The sequence below is a fragment of the Dipodomys merriami genome, unplaced genomic scaffold (assembly GCF_024711535.1).
Source record: "Dipodomys merriami isolate MVZ:Mamm:240054 unplaced genomic scaffold, mDipMer1.0.p SCAF_192, whole genome shotgun sequence".
In the NCBI taxonomy this organism is placed as follows: domain Eukaryota; kingdom Metazoa; phylum Chordata; class Mammalia; order Rodentia; family Heteromyidae; genus Dipodomys; species Dipodomys merriami.
The window spans coordinates 2,119,529-2,142,209 of NW_027203293.1; the positions used below are offsets into that span (position 1 = coordinate 2,119,529).

Below are 22,681 nucleotides of genomic sequence, written 5' to 3' on the forward strand. Positions count from 1 at the left end.
TTAGAGTGCAGAAATGGGGACTTCTTTTAGAACTTTATACAAGTAGTAAAGCCTTCCACTTGAAAAAATTGAGAAGTGTGTGTGTATATAAATAGCCACTCACATGCATAGAAAAACCTGGGACTGCACATACATACCCTGTGTTTATCCAATTTTATTTCAGTTGCCCAGGTGCAATTCCTTTCTTTCTGTGTAGAAACTAATTCACAGAACATTTCCCACATTCATATTAAAGGCCACTAACATTCTACTAGAATCAGAAAAAAGATATCAATGCCAATATCTCAGATGGCATGGCTTTTAAAGGGTTCAATGTTTCAGCATCAGGGTTCACAGGAGCCTTCACATTTCCAGTTCACCATCCTCCTCCTTTTTTTCACATCCTTACCCAAGACTTTTCCATCTTGTCATCCCAGTCCACATACCTTTGGGATGCTGCAATGTGATAGCCCATATGATGAAATGTGTTAACCCCACACCCAACCACCAAGGTCATTTGTAGAGTGTCTGCTGGTTTGTTTTCTGACATTTGCAGATGGTATTCCAGGAACAGCTGAAGCAGGTAGGTGTCCCATATTAGCACGAGGCTCTTGAAGAGATTATTAGCTTCATTTGGAACCAGAAATAGAAACCTGTGTTCTGATTCTTGGCCCAGGGCCTTACAGAGATCCTGCCTGTGTGAAATGATCACACCTGACATCTGTTCAGGGTATGGAAGTTTCAAAGCATTTTCCAGCTTGACTCTGCACAAGATACAAAGACTGATGTGAAGACAATGTAGTGTGGGGCAAGGATGGCCACTGCGTGTCTTGCCGTCTTCCCTCCTGAGGTAAGGGAGGAGAAAAGCTACAGCCATGCCATCAAGGGCATAAATCAGATTATGATTCTGATGTAGTAGAAGTCAGAGCCACCTCCACCTAATTTTGTCCTGCTTTGGAAAACCCAGCTGGCTTTGCCTGGATTCTTTACCTGGCCATAAGGCTCTACTAAGCTCAGTGAAGCTTTACTGTAATAAAAGGAAATCATGTGCATGAATGTAATTAGAAAAGCTGGTGTTCAAGTGCATACTTACTATATATCTCTGGTGAGGACTCATAAGAGTTATGACAAGACTCAGAATTCCAAGATTATGAAGTCTAAATTCTCTGGTCCTCCATGACCTGTGTTGTTACTCCTGCAAGACCACCACTTTCTCCAGCTGCCTCCCAGAGGTACATTCCCCTCACAACTCCTCAAGAGCCAGGAACCCAGCCCTGTTGCCAAATGAGAACTGAGGGCTAATGATGTCAAGTGACTGGTACAAGGTCACCTGGGAACTCCAGTGGGAACTCCAACCCCAGGTCTGTCTGAACCCTGTGCTCTCTCCACCCCTATAATTTTCTGTAATGTGCTTGAAGTAGCAGAAGCTTAGAAAGCTGTAGACTCTCAGTGCCTGAGGATTACAGCAATATTATCTGCCAAAGCCCATTGCTTGTTTTCTGTATCACAACCCCTCATTTGGTCTTTGCATTAGTAAAGAGCCAGCCAAAGGGAAACAACATACATGCAGCTTGTATTTATTAAAGCTGAACTGCAAAAATAAATCTCTTCACTTCTGAGAAGGGGAAGAGAAGCGCTAATAAAACTTAACTATGGGAAGCTTCATCTCATCATTAGTTTTTCCTGCTCTGCCATTAATTAATCTGATCACCAAATGCATCCTCATTAGTAATCATTCCTTCTAAAAATAATGAGGCCAGAAGATGAATCAATGTAGGAGCCAGGCGTTGCCTGTGCAGACCATTATAATTGTTTGGCTTCTGCTTTCGGTAGTGTTGTCTGACCTGCAATGGAAGGCCCAGAATCTGCAGTAGACTTACAAGTTCCTAGGACAGAGGAATTGTGCTCTCCCCCCTCTCTGTCCTGGCAACAGAATCTGGATGACCTTTGAATGACCTTCCCTTTCACCACCTCTCTTGGAAATTGCCTCCTGACTTATAGGCTATATTGCACTATGAGTACCAGATTTATAGTGGAATGGATCTTTTCTTAAGTGTAGTAAATCAAAATGGCCCTTTGCTGCAGACACAATCTGGCCTTCTCTTCCATTTGACCATTGCCATCTCTCTCCCTTCAGCCATGGACACGAAAATGAATACTGTAGGCTGGCCTTGACTTCATTTTGTTATAGTCTGCCAGTGCAAAGAAACAGACTTGTTCACACTAAAACCCTGAACCTGCTGGCGCCATGTCCGTCTGCAAAAAGCAGGTGTCCTGCTCCCAGCCAGACTGATGCAATTATCTACCTCGTGACGTGGGCTACAGTTGGGAGGGCATGGAGCTGCAGGCTTTCTCCATGCAGCTGGTTAGGAGAGGCAACAGAGGGATTAGGAAGAACAGCCAATTTCCTTCTCATCAGAAAGGAAGGCTGTGCCGAGAAAGCAGGGATAGGCGTGGTGCCTCAGACGGAAAACAGCCTGGAAATGAGAAAAAGACTGAGGCAGAGAAAGAATCTTCTTTATCTGCATAAGAGAGCACACAAAGGAAGAGGAACATGGCATGTTTTGGGCTCTCAGTTTCTCATTGTAGTTTATTTTTCTTTGTGCAGAAGAATATGTAATCCTGATGTAGAAAAACTTGAACATAAAAGAAGCCTAGAAAAAAGAAAAAAAAGAACAATAAGACTCCCCAGACAGAACTACTCTTTCATGTCTTTTTTCTCTATGTGTATATAAACATATAGCATTAATCACAATTAAATATGGACCAATAGGATTGCCAACATTAGTTGAAAATTCTAGAACTGTAACCGAAGTGTGGAACTGGGAATTCAGTTCCAAGATGTTAGATGGTTAGTTAAAGACGATGTTTTCTCCTCTGTTTAACAAAGCACCCTGAATAGTCATTAAGGGAAGCTTAAACAAATTACTGCCCAATCTGGTCCTCAATTTATAGACCACCCACTTCACTCAATTGATCAGTGAAAAGACCAGCATCATGAAGTTCTTCACTGGATGCAGTTTCTTCCATTGGGTAATTGCCTCTTTAGTATTGTGCTTTTTGCCTATTCTATGTCTCTGTCTCCTCCTTCTCTCTGTATCTGTGCTCACACCCCTCCCCTATCCCCACACATGAGGGGGGGTTGTATAGCCAGTTCAGTCTTACTCTTGAAAGTCCTGAAGCACAAAAAAGGGGAAAGTATATTGGAAATGTTGCTGTAGATTTCCAGGAAAGGAGTATCACAGCAGCACTTACAAATGAAAGATAAACCCAGTGACTTTTCAGAGTTTTATTTCCTTCTCCCTTTTGTTCTCTTGATCATCCACCGTTCTGCCATATTTACCAGACCATTTCTCAGACCTTCTACCACCATCACTAATTATTACAGAATCCAACATGGCTCAGATACTCTCTTAGGGTGAGTTTCACTGGCAAGCATGGGTCTATCACCACCCGTGACTTGCATTTTATCTGCAGGGTCTCTCCCAGTGAGTCTAGGGCTACCCTCTAACTCTGAATCGTGGCTGAGACCCTAGGACCTAGACCACAGAGCATAGATGGTACATATGTGCCCATAAATACCTTCCTACTATTCAAACACTTAAGAGCCTTGTTGATTCCTAAGAGATGACATTTTTATTTCTGCTGCATCTCAAGGAGCCAAGTTTTTGGTGCATGGATAGTTGAGAGAAGAGGACTATTTGGGGCAGGGCTAAAGAAGAATAAAGGAGGGAGAGAACACGAAACCTGTTAAAAATTGTTTGAAGTGTTTGATGAGAAGAAAGATAATAGGATAAATTTGTTCAAAGTATATTACATGTATGAAAATGGCACAGTGAAGCCCCCTGGTGGGATTAATATATGCTAATAAAAATTATAAAACATTAAAATTTATTCTAGCTTGAGAAAACTCCAAACCAGGCAACAGCATCCTTAAAATGTCTTCCTAGTTGTTTCTCCTAATGTTGAAAGTGAAGATAGATTACAAATAGTGATTTACAAGAAAATGGTGATATAGAAGATGGAACATGATGGAGGGCATTTATTTTCAATAAATATTTACGTATTGTCAATGGTGCCTGTATCTCTGACTCACCCACTTGTTCTTTGTTTCTCATTTAGTCTTCCTTGTTTGGGTTCTTGAATAACAGTTAGTCTAAATCTTTAACAAAAAGACAGTAAACATAAAGGAGACTAGAGCATAAAGGAGACTAGAACATTCCAGACCCAATCTTTATATAAAAGACCCTGGAAGATAGGAGGGAATACAGACAATTCTCCAAATATCTCTGCTGTTCCTCTTACTGTGACTTTTGGAATTTGTCTTAATGAAATAAAGCAGACCCATAATTTTCTATACTTTTGTTCCCTTGCCTGTGGCTTGTTGTTTTAGTTAGTGACAAGCGTAAATCCTAATAATGATAGACACTGATAAAATTCTGCTTGCTATAAAAAGTGAACTTGGAACATCTAGTCCTGCCATAAATCAAGGAATGTTGCTTAAAAAATAAACTAAGAATAACAGAGAATTACCTTACAATAATATAGGTATGCAATTGTGGCACAGGCACCAACTAAACAATTTGCAATTAAAAAACAATATTGTATAATAACCTGAAGTTTAAAATAAACATTTATGAGTCCATTCTGATATAAACAAATTATGAATGCATTAGTAAGTGGGAGAGAATAGAACAATCTTACCTGATAAAAAATTTCAAATGTATGTAGCCTTACACATATAGACTACTGCTTACATGTGACTTTCCAGCCTTAGGAAAGTGAAAAAGTATTGACTTCTTGACTAAGAGCAGCACACAATGACTGCCTTCCAAAGAATGCATTGTGAAAAGAGGAAAAAACAACAACAACAACAAAAAACTCTGGCTCTGGTGTCTCACGCCTATAATCCTAGCTACTCAAGAGGCTGAGATCTGAGGATCACAGAAGCTAGACCTGGCAGGAAAGTCAGTGACTCTTATTTCCAATTAACCACCACCACAAACATAACAACAACAAAAAATGAAGCATTTCCACAGCACACAGCCACTATAAACTCAGCAGGACATACAGAGAAAAATACATTGGCCTGCAGTGTTGGCAAAAAAATGAATTCTGCACTGGCCCTTAAAGCAAATCACAACAACTTTCTAAGAACTGCTGTCATATTTTCTGAGAAAAGAAAGCTATGAGAAATTGATGGCAGAAAAAAAAAGAGAGCTAAAATAAATCCTATAAATTTGGACAGTTCAAGAAGCAAGAGTTAAAAATGCTTCCAAGTGTTTGATAATTAAAATACAACTTATCAGACCTTGTGAATGGTATCTGAGACAGAATGTAAAGAAAAACATTAAACTTCCAGCAATCTATTTTAGGGGGGAAAACAATAAACAGTAGACATCCAACACCTGCTAAAAAGAATATCAAGAGAATAAAGAGGATTTTCTTTTTAAAGTTACAATAGAGAAGATCAACAAAGCTAAATATTGTCTATTTGAAAAGATTAATAAACATAGAAAATCTTTGATATCAATCAAGAAAAAAGTTTCATCCTAATAAACAATATTAAAAATGAAAGCAAGGTTATAGTCACAGCCAGAGTTATCCCAGAGACTAAAAAGATCAGAGAATATCAAGAATCCCTTTAAATGCTTTTAAAATTAGATGATGTAGACAAATTCCTGTAGGAAATACAAACCATTTCAATATTGAATTAGGAGGAAATTGAAAACCTGACTGATCTCATTTAAAAAAATTGAATTTGTAGCTTAAATTTTATATCAAAGCAATAGATGCAAAATTGTTGTATGAGGCAAATTCTAGGAACCTTCAAGAGCAAGTTAGGCCAGTCCTTTACATACTCATTCAGAGAACACAGGGTTGGAAACACTTACTTGGTAAGACATGTAGGGTTGAGGTGAGAAAAACTGTCTTTTATAAATCAAAATATGTTGCCTCAAAGTTCCTACTTGGCCTGAGATCCTAGCTCTTGTTAAGAAAAAGAGGACCTGCTTTGAAATGAAGAAGGATTTTGAAATGTAAGGCTTTGTCTTGAACTGACTGGTTTCTTTTTGAGATGGGATTAAGATACCTCCACTTGTTCAATAAATAGCACAGTGTGCAGGTATATTTTGGGATTACTTGTATACTATTCATCTTGGTTCAAAGTCGCTTTATGTAAATACATATTACCCTATTCAAACTAGCCAATCATAGCAGATTGTGAACTTGAGCTCAACCAATCTGAGCAGGGGGGCAGGGCCTGCTATATTAAGGATAAATAGGGGACCAGCCTGCCTGCTCTGTGTGCTTGGTTGCCAGATTTTTTGCTGGTGTTGAGACTTTCTTTAGAAGTAAATTTTGCATTGTTGAGATAATTCTTTATTTTTGTGTCTGTCTATGGAGAGTGTATTTATAATATTGATACCAAAAAGGACAAGGGCAGCATAAATGGGAGGAATTTACAAGCCACTGTCATTTATGAATATAGTTTAAAATTCCTTCAGAAAAGAAAGTTTGAGTTTGATATGTTATAAATGACCAAATTAGATATATTTCAGAAATGTAAGTTTGTTTAAACATTGGAAAAGTCTTCCTACAAACACTATCATATTTTGTAGACATGCATGTATATATGTGTGAGTGTGTGTGTGTGTGTGTGTGTGTGTGTGTGTGTGTGTGTGTGTGTGTGTGTGTGTGTGTGTATATATATATATACATTCTCTGTGTGTACACATGTATATATACACACACTCATAGAATATGATTCTAACTATGGAACTCTTTTGGGTATTGCAAGGGAGAAGAGGGAAAAGGGCCATGGAGTAATATCAGAATATATTACAGCTATGTAAGAAGATGGTATAAGGGATCTCAAGGAAAGCTGTTGGTCAAGAGAGAGAAGAGGGAAGAGGGAAAGAAAGAAAAAGAGATTATTTTGGTTAAAATAAAATATACACATCTGAAATATCATTCCTCTTCATGCAATTAATGCATACTAAAAAATAAAACAGAAAACAGACTCTTGGGGGGGAATGTATCAGTGGAGGTGGGAAGGTGAATAGAGAGGGTAAATGAGGATGGAAATAGTCAAAGGACTTTATTTGCTTATATGAAAATAGGAAAATGAAACCTCTTGAAGGATGGTAGAGGACTAAGGAAGAGTGATGGAGGAAGTGAGCTTTGTCAGGAAATGTCACAATGAACCCCCCTTGGTACTACTAATGTATGCTAATAAAAATCTTTTCAAAAAGAAGAAAAGTCCTATTAATAGGATATAACTCATTAACAGGTTAAACTTGAATAATATAATCATTTTAATAGCTATAGAATATTCATTTGTGATTTAAAATTAAAGCAACCAAAGAAGAAGGAAGCTTGACAGAAAACTTTCTTATCATAATAAAGTCTATCCACTGTCAACTCAGTAGCAAAACATGAAGATATTTTAATCCCTCCCATATTAATCCTAAAATAATCCTTCTTAAAACCAGTGTAAGCACTTGGACTAGAAAAAAACTAATTTTTCAAACTGTTCTTATTAGTGAGTATTAATTGTATAATTAAGGGATTTCATTATGATGTTTCCATACATATATCTATAGGATTCTTTTATTACATCTACTCCTTCTATTATTGTTTTCCCTTCCCTTAGTCATTTTTATCTTTCTTGATTTTTTTTTTGTTATTGTTGTTGGTTGCAGGGCTTCAACTCTGGGCTTGGGTGCTGCCCCTGCTCTCTTCAGCTCAATGCAAGCCCTCTACCACTTGAGCCACAGCACCACTTGTGGATTTTTAGTGGTTTATTGGAGATAAGAATCGCACAGACTTTCCTGCCCAGGCTGGCTTTGAACCTTGATCCTCAGATCTCAACCTCCTGAGTAGCTAGGATTACAGGCCTGAGCCACCGGTGCCCAGCTTCTTGAAAAAAATTTTAATGGATTTTGTTGTAGTTTTTTCGTGTTTGTAAGCAAGATACTTGGATCATATTTTTCTCTCTTATGCTTTCTTTCCCTGATCCTGGTTTCCATGGATTCCCCCTTTAATGCTGCACTTTTCTGTTCATGTTCTTGTTTCCTATCTTTCTTTAAATCCAGATTCCATAAATGAGATAAAACATGTACTAGTTGTCTTTCTGAGTCTGTCTTTCACTTAACATGATGATCTCCAGTTTTATCCATTTTCTAACAAATGATATGATTTCATTCCTCTTGTTGGCAGAATAATACTCCTTTGTATGTGTGTGTGTGTATATATATATATATATATATATATATATATATATATATATATATATATATATAACATTTTCTTTATCCATCCATCTGTTGATGGGCATCTAAGTTGTAGAATGCTATTTCCTTTTGCCATGATCTTTGCATCATGATTTACATTTTCAAGTTGACTTCTGAAGGCAAAAACTCATCTCACTGCTGTTACACAGTCTGCTAGCAAACCCTAAAGATGTAGCTTTCTTATTCTTTTCCTTTTGAAAGTGATCAACCCTAAATTTTGTGTCATTCCTCCCCTGTTTCTGCAGTGCATTCTTAAGTAGCCATATTGCCTGGACAAGTACTTTTTCTTTTGTGCTAGCCTTTTTCAGCTGACTAGTGATAGAAATTTTCATCTGAAAGTCATGGTAGACATCCTAGGTGTGAGGTGATGATTTATACAATTGATAGGGCATTTCTGAGGCTAGGGCATTTCTGAGGCTGGAGAAGCTCTTTATTACTGAGTAGGTTGATATCAATGGGGCCTTTGCAACTACAGCTCTAATTTCTCTTAATTTATGTACCATGGGAGCCTTTTGTGCTGTTATCAATGCGTAACCATACTGGCACCATTTATGCTAAAGTATCTGAGTAATTCAGTTCCCTTGGTTAATGCTTCCTGTATTTAATGTTTCAGAAGCAGACAAGATTAGTTCAAGATGGTAATTTTCTGTCTGCATTTTTTTGAGATCTTTGAAAGATCGTGGTGCCACATTGTATTGTGCCAACTAAACCTCATCCCCATTATTAGGAATATGCAGCATGTTTCACAATTGTGGTATTTGTTAGAGTTTTCGCTTGCTGCTGCTGTTACTGTTGTTTTTCCTTTAAGACTCTGAGGCTGAAGGATGGGCAAATCTGGTATAGTCCAGAGGTTAAACAGCTGCAAAGGATCACCTGCAGGTGGTAAAGACTCTTAGAGAAACAGGGCTTGTCTCTTGCAGCCCTCACCTGATCCTGGATTGGAGGGAGAACAGAAGAAACCTGAAGCCCTCCAAAGATTCTGGTTATTCTGAGAGTCCTAATGTTAGTATTGTGTTAGTATTATGCTCACCTTTGGTCCTCAGCTCCACCCACACCTGGAGTTCCCGCCATACAGCTGGCCCCTCCCTCTCTCTGCCCAGACCCACCTGAACTCCCATCTACCTCACTTCCTTTCCCTCAGACCCTCCTGCTACCTGGATGGTGACAGAGGCCATGTGCTCCCTCTTGGGGGAAATATGGCTTCTCTAAAAAACCCTATAATAATCTTTCTCCTATGCCTGCCTGCCTCTGCATGGTCCCCTGAGATGGATGTGTGGGATTCTCTTTCACCTAAACTGTGGGGTTCCAGACCAGTCTAAATATATGAAAGTAACTTTGAAACTTGATGGGGAACGATTGGACTTTCTCTGCCTCCCACTTCTGTAGATAAATGTGATTGTTTATTTGTAGAGCTGGATCCAGAGCCACTTCAGGTTTCTGAATGCTAAGTTCAGGATGCTCTTCTCTATTTGCCCTGTTCTTAGGTATCTGATCCTTTTAGTTAGCAGAAAGAAATCGGGAATATTAGAATCATTGGATTTTCTTTACTGAAGTTCTGCAGTTATCATGAGTTAAGTAACAGCGGAGATTCTAGATCCATAATTTATCAAGTTTCTATCCTTAGGCATCTCTAGTTGATGTAGAGATAATACCTTCAGTTTTATTTCCTCTATTCACTTATCTACAGAACACACTAGGTCTTTACCACTTCCTTTTCCATTAACAATCAACTAAAAGCTCTCAAGATTCCAGCACATATATTTCTTTTGTATCCATTAAGTTAAAAGCTGCTTTCTGAAAAATGCAAGCATAAGGCCCGTGATGGTGGTAATATCTGTTGCTGATGATGCTTGAATGATTATGGGTTGGCTCTTTGCAGTGGCTAAACTGGATGAACCTGACTCAGTTGGAAAAACACCTCTCCCAAGGTAGCTACTAGGATTTTGGCAACAAATCACCCATACAGGGTTTTCTAACTGTCATCTTTGATCATAACTGAGTTATAAACCCTACAAGGAATGAATAAGTCTCTGTTGGCCTTTGGGGTGTGTTGCAAGATCAGCTGTTCATTCTGGCTCCTATTTGATTGAAGTAAATGGGCCAACCTGGCTGGAAAGCATGCTAATATCCTAAATTTCTACATTAACAACTGTACACGTGCCCAGAGGTTGGGGTGATAACCAGCTTATATAATTACAAAATGAAGTGATAAGAATAGATAAATCTCAGCAAATAGGATTATCATTTGCAGGGCAGTTGCCAGCAGCAGAGAGAATAGCTCCGATAGCTCTTCCTACTTGAAGGAGACATTTGACACTTTCTCTTCTCAATTGCATGGATAGCAGTAATTCAAGTTGGTTGCTCTGTGTTTTGAAATTTTCTGAAGGAGGGCAACTAGTATACCTGGGTGGGGCACACATATTAGCTAAAACTTCCTTGACCTACCTGGGTCTCCCTCTTCCCATTTTTTCAAGGAAGGTAATGACATTACTTACACTCAATACTTTTGTTTATTGAAAGGACCTTGCTTAGTGATTGTTTTTTAATCTCACAATATCCAACTGGTAAATAGTTTATTCATCCTGTGAAGTAAGTGAAAAACAGGAAGCCCAGCTGGCCCTGAAAATGATGTCATAAAGAGAAACCATTCGAGAAAGAGGCCATCAGTTTTAGAGTAAAACATGTTTATATTCATTTTTTTCCTGGGTTCAAGAAATTAATTGTGTATTTCATTGCAGATGATAAATTATTCCTCATGAGACAGTCATCAGGGGAGAAAGATTAGGAAAAAGAGGAGAACAGAGCATTAAAGAAACTTGAAGGTAGAACAGCAACTCAACAATAGAGCCAATTCCTTTCAAATGTTAAGTGTGTGGCTCATTTGTCTTTTGCTTGCCCTTGGCTGTATTTCTTCTCAGAATAGAGTTGTCTTAGAGGATCATGACCAGTAATTCCAGTTGGTTTCATGAAGGCCAAGAAATACCTGTGTTTTACACAAGCCTCTCTGACTGGCATATTCTGAGAAAGGTCTTAGAAAATCATATCTGATGGAGTAATTCCCTCTATCCCCCAGCCCAACAGGCAAGGTCATGATCTCCCTCTCTCAGATGTTGTTTATAGTCATGCACTTGATACAATTTAACACTAGTTAACAATTTAACACTTGTTAAACATTTCTTTCCTCTAAATGACATTATTTCCAGTGAACTCATGAAATGAATAATAATAATAATGGCCAAGAAAGTTTTCTTATATTGAATGTCACATGTGCTTTTATTAGCATAAGTGCTAGTAAAAACATCATAATAAAAGCATTTGCCAGTGGCTCACACCTGTAATCCTAGTTACTCCGGAGGCTGAGATCTGAGGATCACAGTTCAAAGCCAGCTCAAGCAATAAAGTCAATGAGACTCTTATCTCCAATAAACTGCCCAGAAAAAGCTGGAAGTGGCACTGTAGCTCAAGTGGTAGAGCACTAGCCTTGATCACAAAGATGCTCTGAGATAGCATCCAGGCCCTGATTCAAGCTCCATGACATAAATACACACACACACACACACATACACACACACACACACACACACACACGTATGTACAATAAGAGGAAAAAATCACAATTGTCTATTCAATTCCTTTTATTAATCCACCTTTAGATAATGTTGTAGGTGAGTCATTGTCCCACACTTGATATGTGGACTTTCAACAAAACCAGATACAAAAACACAGTTTAGGCAACTGATAATTATGGAATGGGTTTAACATGTTCTTAATTTGTTTTTCAATGTTAAAGGAAGCCATTAGCCATTTAAAAAGAGCACGTTTCAATTTTTAAAAATATTAAATTCAGTAAAACTGTTTCCCCCAGGAACTAAAATTTACACTATCAGCCCTAGATAACACAACTGGTAGTTCTCTCACTTTTTATGTTTTAAGCATAAAAATTAATGCAATAATCCCAGAAAGACTTGAAGTTGTTCAGGTGCGAATCCTAAACTTTGCAGTAACTCTTCTACTATTGTTTAGTGTGAATACACTGTTGAAATCTAGAGTGTATGGTTCTAGAGATGGAATTTTTTGGAGTCCAAAACAAGCAGAAATAAATAATCCGAGTCAAATGTGTATAGATTTGTTCTTCTGTGTGAATGACAAGGATTGGGAGGGCTTGAGAGATGGGATACAATAGTTGGAATATAAAATGAATTTGTGGTTCTGGGAGGTGTAGCATAAGTGGTAGAGTGCTTGTCTGGCAATCACAAGGCCCGGAGATCAATCCTCCATTATGCATTATTAAATTTTAATAGTTTAACAGTACTGCCAGCAATTATTTAGAATTTAGATTAATGAAAGAATTTTTGTGGAGTATTTCATCACTCATTTTCTCAAAATTGCTGATGCACCAAGATAATAAATAGAAAGAACTTTGATAAGTTTTATTATTATCTTTATTATTATTAACAATGAGTGTATGTAGCTCCCTACATCTCTATACTTAAACCTTCACTCAGGTCATCATCTCTATGACTTGCTGAGTTTTTCCATCCTCTCTCTGACTCATAAGAATCTGCAAAAATCATGCCTGCTTCCCTTTGGAAATATTGCTTGGTTGATAGGATTATTGGATTTTTTTTTCTTTTCTCTTTTTTCCTGCAGCAGGGGAAATCCTAGTTCATTATGGACTAGCCCTGGGAAGCCTAGAAATATCTCCGCTTTGAGTCCCTGTTCTCTTGAGTTCTTTCCTGGACTTAATCCTGCAGACACTAGGAGCTCTCTCTCAGATGTAGACACACTTTAAATGCTTCTGTGTTAGCCTCTTAACTGTCCCAGGAAGTGGCATTCCTACCAGCAACCCTGCCCCTGGGAGGATCAAGCAGGGTCTTTCATGAAGTCTCCAGCACCCCTGTGAAGACCAAGAGACATAAAAACACTTAGTATTGTTTTCTCATTGGCCTCCCTTGCTGTTCCAAATCCCCAGGGTACTGGTAGGCATAATCCCAGGGTTCAGGGTCTTTCAGAGGGGGAGCTAGCTGGCCCTGGTTGTTTGGTTCTGGCTGACATTAGGCTTTTAACAGCAGGGTCAGGGGACAAGGCCACGTTCCAAACATCTCTCTGCGATAAATGCAACCTGATCCCATCAAGAACAAGAGATTGCCTTTCTGCCTAGCAATGAGAATGGCATTTAAAATTCAATATCAGAAAAGATATTGACGAGATTAAGGTCTGGGAGGAATTGATTTATGAGGAAAGACCCAAGGAATTAAATATGTATAGCCTGGTGTAATAGGATATTAGTCCTGAACACAATTTCATTCCTATGATCCAGCTTTAGGTCATCAGTCATCTGCTGAGCAGTGGAGCTCTCTCTGGGAGAGGTCCCTATCCCTCCCCCAAGGGTCACTGTGCCTAAGGCAGAGAGAAAGGCACCAGGATTGATGCTTAGGGCCACAGGCTGGGTTACCCTTATGCTCCGCATAAATCAAAGTACGTTTTCATTCCCCGGTGTAAGTCGATGACATTTCCAACTAGAATAGAACTTGAGTAGTGTTACCACCCCCTGTAATGGGAAAATTCAAGCAAGTTCAATTTCATTCCTTTCCCAAGGAGAAAAGTGAACTTTATAGGTACTGTGTGGCTCCTTCCCTGGAGCCAAGTTTCTTTACCTTGTCAGAAATACCCTGAGATGTGTTTGTCTTTAGGCAAAGCCTTGCTCTTAGGTTGTCCCATGTGTACTTGATTTATTTTTATATCTCAGCTTTCCCTGACAATCAGAGAGTGACTGGATTTTCTATTAGTTGTAAAGCAGATATCGTTAGACTGTCCTCTTTTCCAGGCCAAAGTCAGTGAACAAAACAGAATGGAGGCATGGAGGGCCTAGGGGCCTGGGGAGGTGGATAAAGGAAAAGGATCCCACCAAGTAGGAAAGAGTTTAGGGTGTATGCTTCCATCTCAGCACTATAGCAGGGTAAGGTACTGGTGGAGCTGGCTACGGTAGAAATAAATATTCAGGGAAATCAAGTTGGAGATGAGGGATACTGACAGTAGTAAGCTCTCAGAAACTACCAGGGAGACCTGATGTTCAAAGTGGTACATGCACCAGACCATCCAGACATGGGCACACCTACCATGGCCTCTGTGGGGAAACTTCCTTTGGAAGTCTCTTTCCTCATTCCTTAGGTGGCCTTAAAGTCAGGTCCCCTGAGAGGTATGTCTGATTTATAACTACAGGAATGGGATAATATTTATCAAAACCAAGTCAGAAAAGCCAAAAACATGTTAAATGTAAATTTATGACACTCCATGGATTTAAATACTCCTAGCCCTCTATGGGGAATATTTAATCAGTGACTTATTTCCAGAGTAAATTACATTTCACAATAGTTTCCTTGTGTCCATTTCCCTTAACCTCTCATCTGATCCCCTAAAACTCCTGAATTCCTATGGGAACATACTAGTGGTCACCAATATTGGAGGATTTTGTGTTGCCGGAAACATTATTTTGTATAGACTAGCATCTTCATGACCCAGTACTGTGAAGTAGTTTTCTCAATGTCTTCTACCTAGTCCAGCATTTTGCACATAGAAGTTCAGTATTGACTGATTGAATGAATGAGTGAGTGAATGAGTATTAGCAGATTGTTGTAGAACTGAGCTAGAGCCAAGCACTGGGAAAGGAGGCGGGGGGGGGGGGGGGGATGTGTGTATGTGTGTGTGTTAGTGTCAGTCACTGTCAGTATCTACCCAGCTGGTGTCATGAGGTAGGATGCCACAATAAATTTAGAAAGTGCCATTCTCTGCAACCATACATGACACAAGTTCAGGGTTCTGTTTGGGGATATTTTGTGCCATCCATAACCTCCATCCCACCCCCACACAATCTCCTGCCAAAGATCCATAAGATCCCTGGTACATAATTCTGAAGTTGTCACTCTTATAATATGATGCTGGTGGTGTATTTCACATACAGTATTTACATGTCCTCTCTGACTTCTATGCAACCTTATATAGTCTGTTAACTTTACCTTAAAACAAAATTAGAAGATTTAAGGGGAAAAAAAAGAGCAGGAAAAGATAGCAGCTTCTAAAGGAATGCAGCATACACAGTAGCTTCTCTGCAGCAGCCTAGCTCATAAATGGGAATGATGAATGCCTAGGTACAAATTGTCACTAGAAGGATTTTAAGTTTGGCATGTCCTGATTTCCATTTAAAATTGACAGTGCTTTGTGGTTGCCAAGGTAGAAATCTCAGCTTGAAGCAGGAAAATTGAGTTGTGCAAGTGGTAGGTCTTCCCCCAGACAGCGTGACCTCAGATACATGGCTCAACCTCTATGTTCCTACAATTCTCCCATCTGTAAAAATGGAGATGTGACCTCACTTATTCTGGGGCTCCAAATAACATTTGTAATGCTCTGTGAATTTGTCAGGGGAAAAAAAAGAAAAAGACCCATTACACACGGAAGACTCTGTTCCCAAAGAGCATTACAAATGATCCTATTAAATCAGTGGCCTGGAAATATCAAGTTGTGTCAGGTACAGCATTTATTTACCTGCTTATTGTCCGCCAGTGTTTGCACTTGATTGGCATATGGATAATTGTCTAATTGGAACACACTCAGTTGTAACCACCAAAGAATGTAATAGTGCATCTGTTTAATGCCATACTCTCAAATGTTAAATTAAAATTATGCTGTAGTCAGCCAATCCAACCAGGAGACACTTCTGATTAAGTTCTTGCTGCTTGTGAACTTCTGTAATTGAGACACAGTGGTACTTAAAAATTCAAACTAGAAAGAATATTATACAGTCTCATAAATATCAATGAAAAGGACCAGAAAGGCTGACTTAAATTATCTAGTTGTGAATGCTCTCACTGTTTTTGTGGGCCATCTAGTCAAATGAAGAATAGCAAGTTTGAATCACCACTGTTTTGAATACATAAATATTAGATTCGCAGGTTTATACTTTGTAAACAATAAAGCATTAATTTTGTAGAATACACAAAATAGTCTGTAGTGTTGGTTTTAATTTTCCCTCTAGTGGTAGTTTTATTCTTTTATTTTAAAACTGGGACATGAAGAATTAATTACATAATTATGAATTAATTGATTGGAATTCTTTAACCTTTTAAGAGATATTCCTCTTCAGATTTAAAAAGGGTATCTGGAACTGCCAGTGCAATAAATCAAAATGTCTTAAGTGGAGCTGCTATTTTCCTCTGAAAGTTTTATATATTCATATGTCTAAAACAATAAATTACCCAGCAGCAGAGTCTCAAAGTGTTTTTGTTGTCATTTTGGTTCAACCCCAGAGAAATCAGAGCAATCTTTCATTTATCCTTACCTACTACCTACTACGTGTTACGTGTACCCAACTGACACATTATCAACCCCACTTTTGTTAGGTCTAGTCTAACTGAAGATAGTTAGGAAATGTGTTGTACTGTAGCAAATGCCTTGGAAGCATAGAGGTTAGATGAACTATGGTTGCTTAGTTGATTCTTTATTGGGGAAGAACCCAAGGCTACTGCCCATAATTGTGTAGGTTTTGCCCTGGAAAATAGTAATGAAGCCAAGCCTACAAAGTAAATGAGAAAGAAACCCAGTCCCTACTCTATTACCCAAGCCTGTGCCTTTGTGAGTGGTAGGGGTGGGGAGTGTCTATCCCTCTTGGCCTTAAATCATAGATGCATAAGCTTCCTATATGCATCTTGGTGGCTGCCTATAGCTTCTCTGCCTGTGTTGATAATTTTGTGTGGTATGTGAATGATGTTATAAATATCCAAATAGCCCTTTGGAGAAAAAATTAAAAAGGCTCCCTATCCCTGAGAGGATGGGACTCTTTTCAGTTGCAGAGAGAAGTATCATATGGATTGGTGTTGGCTCAGAGCAACCTTTGAGTTGGGGCTTCAAGATTGAGTAGAAGCGGGGATACCTATGGCTCATACCTGTAACCTTAGCAACTCATGTGGCTGAGATCTGGTGATCAAAGTTTGAAGGCAGCTTCAGCAGGAAAATCTGTGAGCCTTTTAGATCCAATTAATCATCAAAAAGGACAAAAGTGGAGGTGTGCCTTGAGCAAAAAAATGCTTAGAGACTAGTTGGGTACTGGTGGCTCATGCCTGTAATCCTAGCTACTCAGGAGGCTGAGAGTTGAGTATTGTGGTTCAAAGCCAGCCAAGGCAGGAAAGTCCCTGAAACTCTTATCTCCAATAAACCACCAGAAGTGGCACCATGGCTCAAGTGGTAGAGTGCTTGACTTGAGCTGAAGACTTGAGAGACAGCTCCCAGACACACATAAGAAGCTCAGAGACAGCACCCAGGCTCTGAGTTCAAGCCCAATGACTGACACACACACACACACACACACACACACACACACACACACACACACACACACACACACACACACACACACACACACACACACACACACACACACACACACACACACACACACACACACACACACACACACACACACACACACACACACACACACACACACACACACCCCAAGTAGGAAACTGCCAGGCAGAATTCTGAGTAGTAAGAGAATGTATGCATATCTGAGGAAGAATGAGAAGTCCTGTAGTTTGGATTTCATCTTTTGGGCCCAGGAGACCAAAAATATTTTTAAGCATGGCAACACTTTAATTGTTGCATGGGCAAATCTCTCAGAAGTGTAGGGGGTGAATGTCAGTGTGATTAGGCAAGATCTTAGTAGCTTTAACTATGACAAAAGATAGAATGGAGAAAAGACAGAGGAATAAGCAGGAGTGGGGGGGTGGAGACTTGAACTCTGGATACCACAGGAGGAGGGTTGTGCAGGGTGAGGAGAGGATAAGCTATTGGACACCATTTAAACGATCAGAGAAGGATGCAATGTATAGTAAATGAGAGACAGAGCCTAAAGAACTAGTACATGACATGTGTGGCTGAAGCCATGTATACAAATGGGATTTCTAGAGACAGCTTATAGCTGGCAGAAAAGAACCTGGCATTTCAAGTGGCAATTACAAAAAGCACTGGTGACATTAGTGGAATAGACATGTAGAATGAAGTCACATAGTAGGGCCACAGATTAAGTGAACATTGAAGGAAGCAGGAATTCTCACTCCCTCCTTATGCATTAGCATTAACTGTGAAAGTTTTTTGTATAAAAAGGAAATCAATGCCTGGGTCCCACATCTAGTTATTCAGAGTTAATTGGCCTCCTGTGGAGCCCAGAAATCAGTATTTTTAAAAAATCTTCTCAGATGATATTAATAAATAACCAGAATGATCAGAATGAAGAACCAGTGCCCTTGACTATTCTTTTAAGAAGGATAGATAAAACCCCAAAGCTTGAAAGCATATGATGAGATGCTTATAACTGCAGAGGATCAGAGAATAGAATTTTTAAATGAAGAATCTTTATATTCTGTAACTGGCAAATATGAAAAAAACCTGAAAAATGCTTTCCATGAAGATGTGAGACAGTGCAGCTCTTACCTACCACTGGGGTGTATGTGGAGCAGTATTACCATAATGTAGGGTAGCTTTGCTACAACATCTGGCTAGGCACATCTGTGAGCCCAGAAGTTCAGCCCTGATTATGTGTGTAAGGGAAACCATTCCACAGGACCACAGGAAAACATGTTCTAGAATATTCACCTTGTACAAAGTGAGAAGCATTAGAGACAGTTTGAGTATCCTTCATTGGAAGGGTATATTAGGTACAAAAAAAAGGAGGGGAGGGAGGGCTAAAATATTCTACAGAATATTATACAGCCACCAGAAGCAATAGAGGAGTTATGCAAAATGTTAATCTGGCTGGATCCTAAAAATATAGAAAACCCGGACAGCCATGACAATGTATACATTTAAATATATACATTTAAATAAGGATCTAGACACTGTAAACCACTGAAGTGATTATCTACTCATGAGAAGCAAAGGGAGCAATGATAAAAGAGGAGATGTTTTATCTAAAAAGTGTGATTCCCAGGGAGGAAGGGGAAAGGAAGCTTAAGAAGTGGGGTCAAGGGCAGGGATTGTGTATGTTTCTATAGGATGGAGAGTTGGAAAGTGTAGGTGAAAGATTGCAGTAGACTTCTCTCATTACTATGCAGTGTTGGAAGTAACAGCTGAGAGGTGAACCCAAGTAGTATTCTTCTCCCTCTCCCCAAGTTCATTACTGAAACACTGTGTGTTCTTTACAAAACGAACAGGAAGATCCACAGACCTACCCAACTGCCCAGAGACAATGTCCAGATCCTTTCCTAAGACTATGGTATGACTTAATGGGTCAATATATTCCACAGAATATTATGCAGTCACCAGAGGCAGTAGATCACACCCCAATCAATAAGCTGGAAAAGGTGGTTCGTAGATCACACCCCAATCAATAAGCTGGAAAAGGTGGTTCATACCTGTGGTCCTGGCTATACAGGACATTATAAGAAGGTAAATCATGGCTCAAAGCCAGCCCTGGGCAGAAAGGCTCAAGTAGTAGAGAACCTTACAAAGCCCTCAGTAGTTCCAACACATGTTCAAAAAAAGATTGGATTTGAAATTGCTCAGTTAAAACCATTTGATATCTCTATATCAGAGACACAGATTACCTTGGGACAGTTGGGCCTGTCATGAGTGAGATTGAAGGCACAGGGTTGTCCCTCCTGTTCAGACAGCAGTGTTCCACACAAACCAGAGCCAGATGTGGTTGGATGGTGATATGGACAGATAGGAGAATAGAATGCACTAAGTGTTCGGGAAATGATAAGAACGTTACTGTTTTTGCCAGGGAAACCCAAAGTGGTTCTTAAATCTGGACTCGGCGCCAAAGCAAGGAGGAACAAGTGCCAAGTCAAGGGAAAGAGCAGTGTGCTTTGATTACCATCTACCCTGCAAGTCCTACAGAGCCAGTCATTTTGAAGATTGAATGCAGCCCTTTTAGTTAATGAGAAAGGCAATGCCAGTATTTCTTTAGACTTTGATATTCAGGTTTGACCAGGCTCTGAAAAGGCAACCTGGACGTTGGAGATAGGTTGTTTCCTGAGGGGAATATACTAACCCTCCCCATCATCAATGCAGTATTTGTTAGGTATAGCAACAGGAAAATCCTCCTTTGTCTTTTCAAAGTGGTCCTTTGTTGTCAAGATGTGAACAGAAACAGTTGTTTCCAAAGCCCATCTTGAAGCTCATGAGCATCTTCTCCAGCCTCTAACATAGAACTGTGTGGCCGAGAATCAGCAGTGGAATCTAGGCAGACAAAATCAGCCTCCCCATGAGTTATAGGTATGGGGCCAGGAGAGCTCAAAAAATCCCTTAAATGTCCTGCTTCAAAATAGCAATGTAAGCCATAGCTTCATGTTTTGACAGCTTATATCAGCAGTTTTCTTGGCTGATATATTGATTGTAGTTTGGACTTGAGTTCCTGCTGATCTAATAAAACCTCATCGTCATAACAGAGAAAATAAGATGATCCTTTGTGGTACCTGCCACTTGGTGAAGTAGTTCTCTGGGGTGGCCAGAAAGCTAGCTTTGCCTTAATATGCAAGTGAATTGAATTGGACAAAATGAGTTAATTTTATTATTTGATCTCATCAGCTATCAGGATGTTGTTCACTAATATATTCTGCATATGTTTTCAGAGAAATATAATGGTGCCTTCACAGATACTAAAACAGATTTTGTACATCAGGATCACAAACAGCCTAAATGTGTAGTCAGAACGGCAGTGTTCCCTACACTTAAGTGGGGGAAATACATCACCAAAGTTCAGCCAGTATCTAGATGGAGCTCTAAGTGGTGTAAAACTCTATGCTGGTCATCTTGAGGATATGGTGCATATTTTATGTTCTCCTGGCCTGCAGACCTACTGATGTTCAATATCCTTTTATTTTCATAGCAATTACTGACCATCCAGGAGGAGCTAAATAACAAAAAGTCAGAACTGGAACAAGCAAAGGAAGAGCAGTCCCACACACAAGCACTACTGAAAGTTCTCCACGAACAGGTAAGCAAACAAATCAGTTTAGACATCCCCACCACATATTCCCCAGTGCATGGCTCACACAGACATGACTGAAGGGAATCTGCAGAATAAATAGCCCCTACCCTGTCAACTCTAGCAACTTTGCTCTGTGGAATTTATAATGTCTTTCTCAACATCTCTCTCTCTTCACCCCTGTTCCTACCAAGGCCTACCTACGTGTGAATATTTATTCAAGAAAATATGAATGAAGTTTGATACATTTTTAAATATTGGCAATGTAGACAAATAAGCAGTTAGTTTCCTCTTAGGTCTGAGAATGAAGAAAACAAGTTTAGTCTAATCTGTGATGGTCGTGCAGACATACAGGGAGAAAAGAGACAGATTCATGGCTACATTAAAAATATACCGTCTCTCTGAATCAGGGCACTTATCCAGGCATAGCAAGTGCTACAAACCTTTCATATGAAGTTTGTAAATCTGATCATTTCATCCTGGCTTTCTTTGATCCAGAAGTGTGGCCTGACATTGACAAGTGGATGGGAGGGTATTGTCTTACAGCAGGAGAAGATGGATCACTCTGCAGGCAGGCAGCCCAGTGAAATCTAAGCCCCATTGTCTGTCCTGGAGGAGCCATGAGAGCCCTTGAAATGCTTTCTGAGTTCTGGCCTCTCCCTGTTGCCAAGAAAGTAATGAGTGCTAATGAAATGAGCGGGCACAAAAAAAATCACAGATAATAAACCCGGTGCTGGTGAACCAAGTGCAGGTTGTGCTAAGTTTTTCATTCACACATAGCTATGAGAACATTATTTATACCATTTATTCTAAATCAGAGATTTAGAAAATTGAAAATATGAAGTAAGCAGAGCATGGCCATAATCAGCTGGGACTCAGCTAGTTTATAAACAATTTTTATTTTTTGCAATGATTATTAGATTATAAATATATTTTATTAGTTATTGTCCCCAGAAAGTATAAATGACTTGTTAGGGAAAAGTGAAGACACTGAGTATTTGTAAACTTTTAGGGCCTTGGACAAAATGGTGTACAAAAGTAATGATGTTATATGGTTAATATGGTAATATATGTTATATGGTTAAAAGTAATGATGTTATATGGTTAATATATATGGTTAATAATAGACTGAATCTGTATGATTTGAGCAATGTGAGATTGAACTGAATGTCTGGTTGACTCAATTCACACTTATCAGCAGTCTGGGAACACCATCAACACCCCCCCCCCACACACACACACACACATTGTCATTGTTACAATGCAAGGACCATAGCTTTATGCTGGTGTTTTTTCTACTTGCTCTCTCCTTGGCTTCTAAAGAAAAATATATAAAGCTTTTAATTGGAGAGGGGAGGGGTGGACTTTTCCCTTCTTTAAACAACTGAAATACTTTTATTTTGATTTGAAATCCAAACTTAGTCAT

General features: G+C 39.3%; 1 protein-coding gene across 12 annotated transcripts in view; it reads left to right on the forward strand.

Moving 5' to 3' along the window:
• The window catches only part of LOC138831335 (ecto-NOX disulfide-thiol exchanger 1), a 542,641-nt gene that overhangs the window by 460,119 nt on the left and 59,841 nt on the right, over positions 1-22,681 (forward strand). For all 12 annotated transcript variants that reach the window (XM_070028466.1, XM_070028467.1, XM_070028455.1 and 9 more), the window contains one exon: positions 21,157-21,264. In XM_070028466.1, the coding sequence (XP_069884567.1) occupies positions 21,157-21,264 (108 nt within the window). The remainder of the gene's footprint in view (positions 1-21,156; positions 21,265-22,681) is intronic.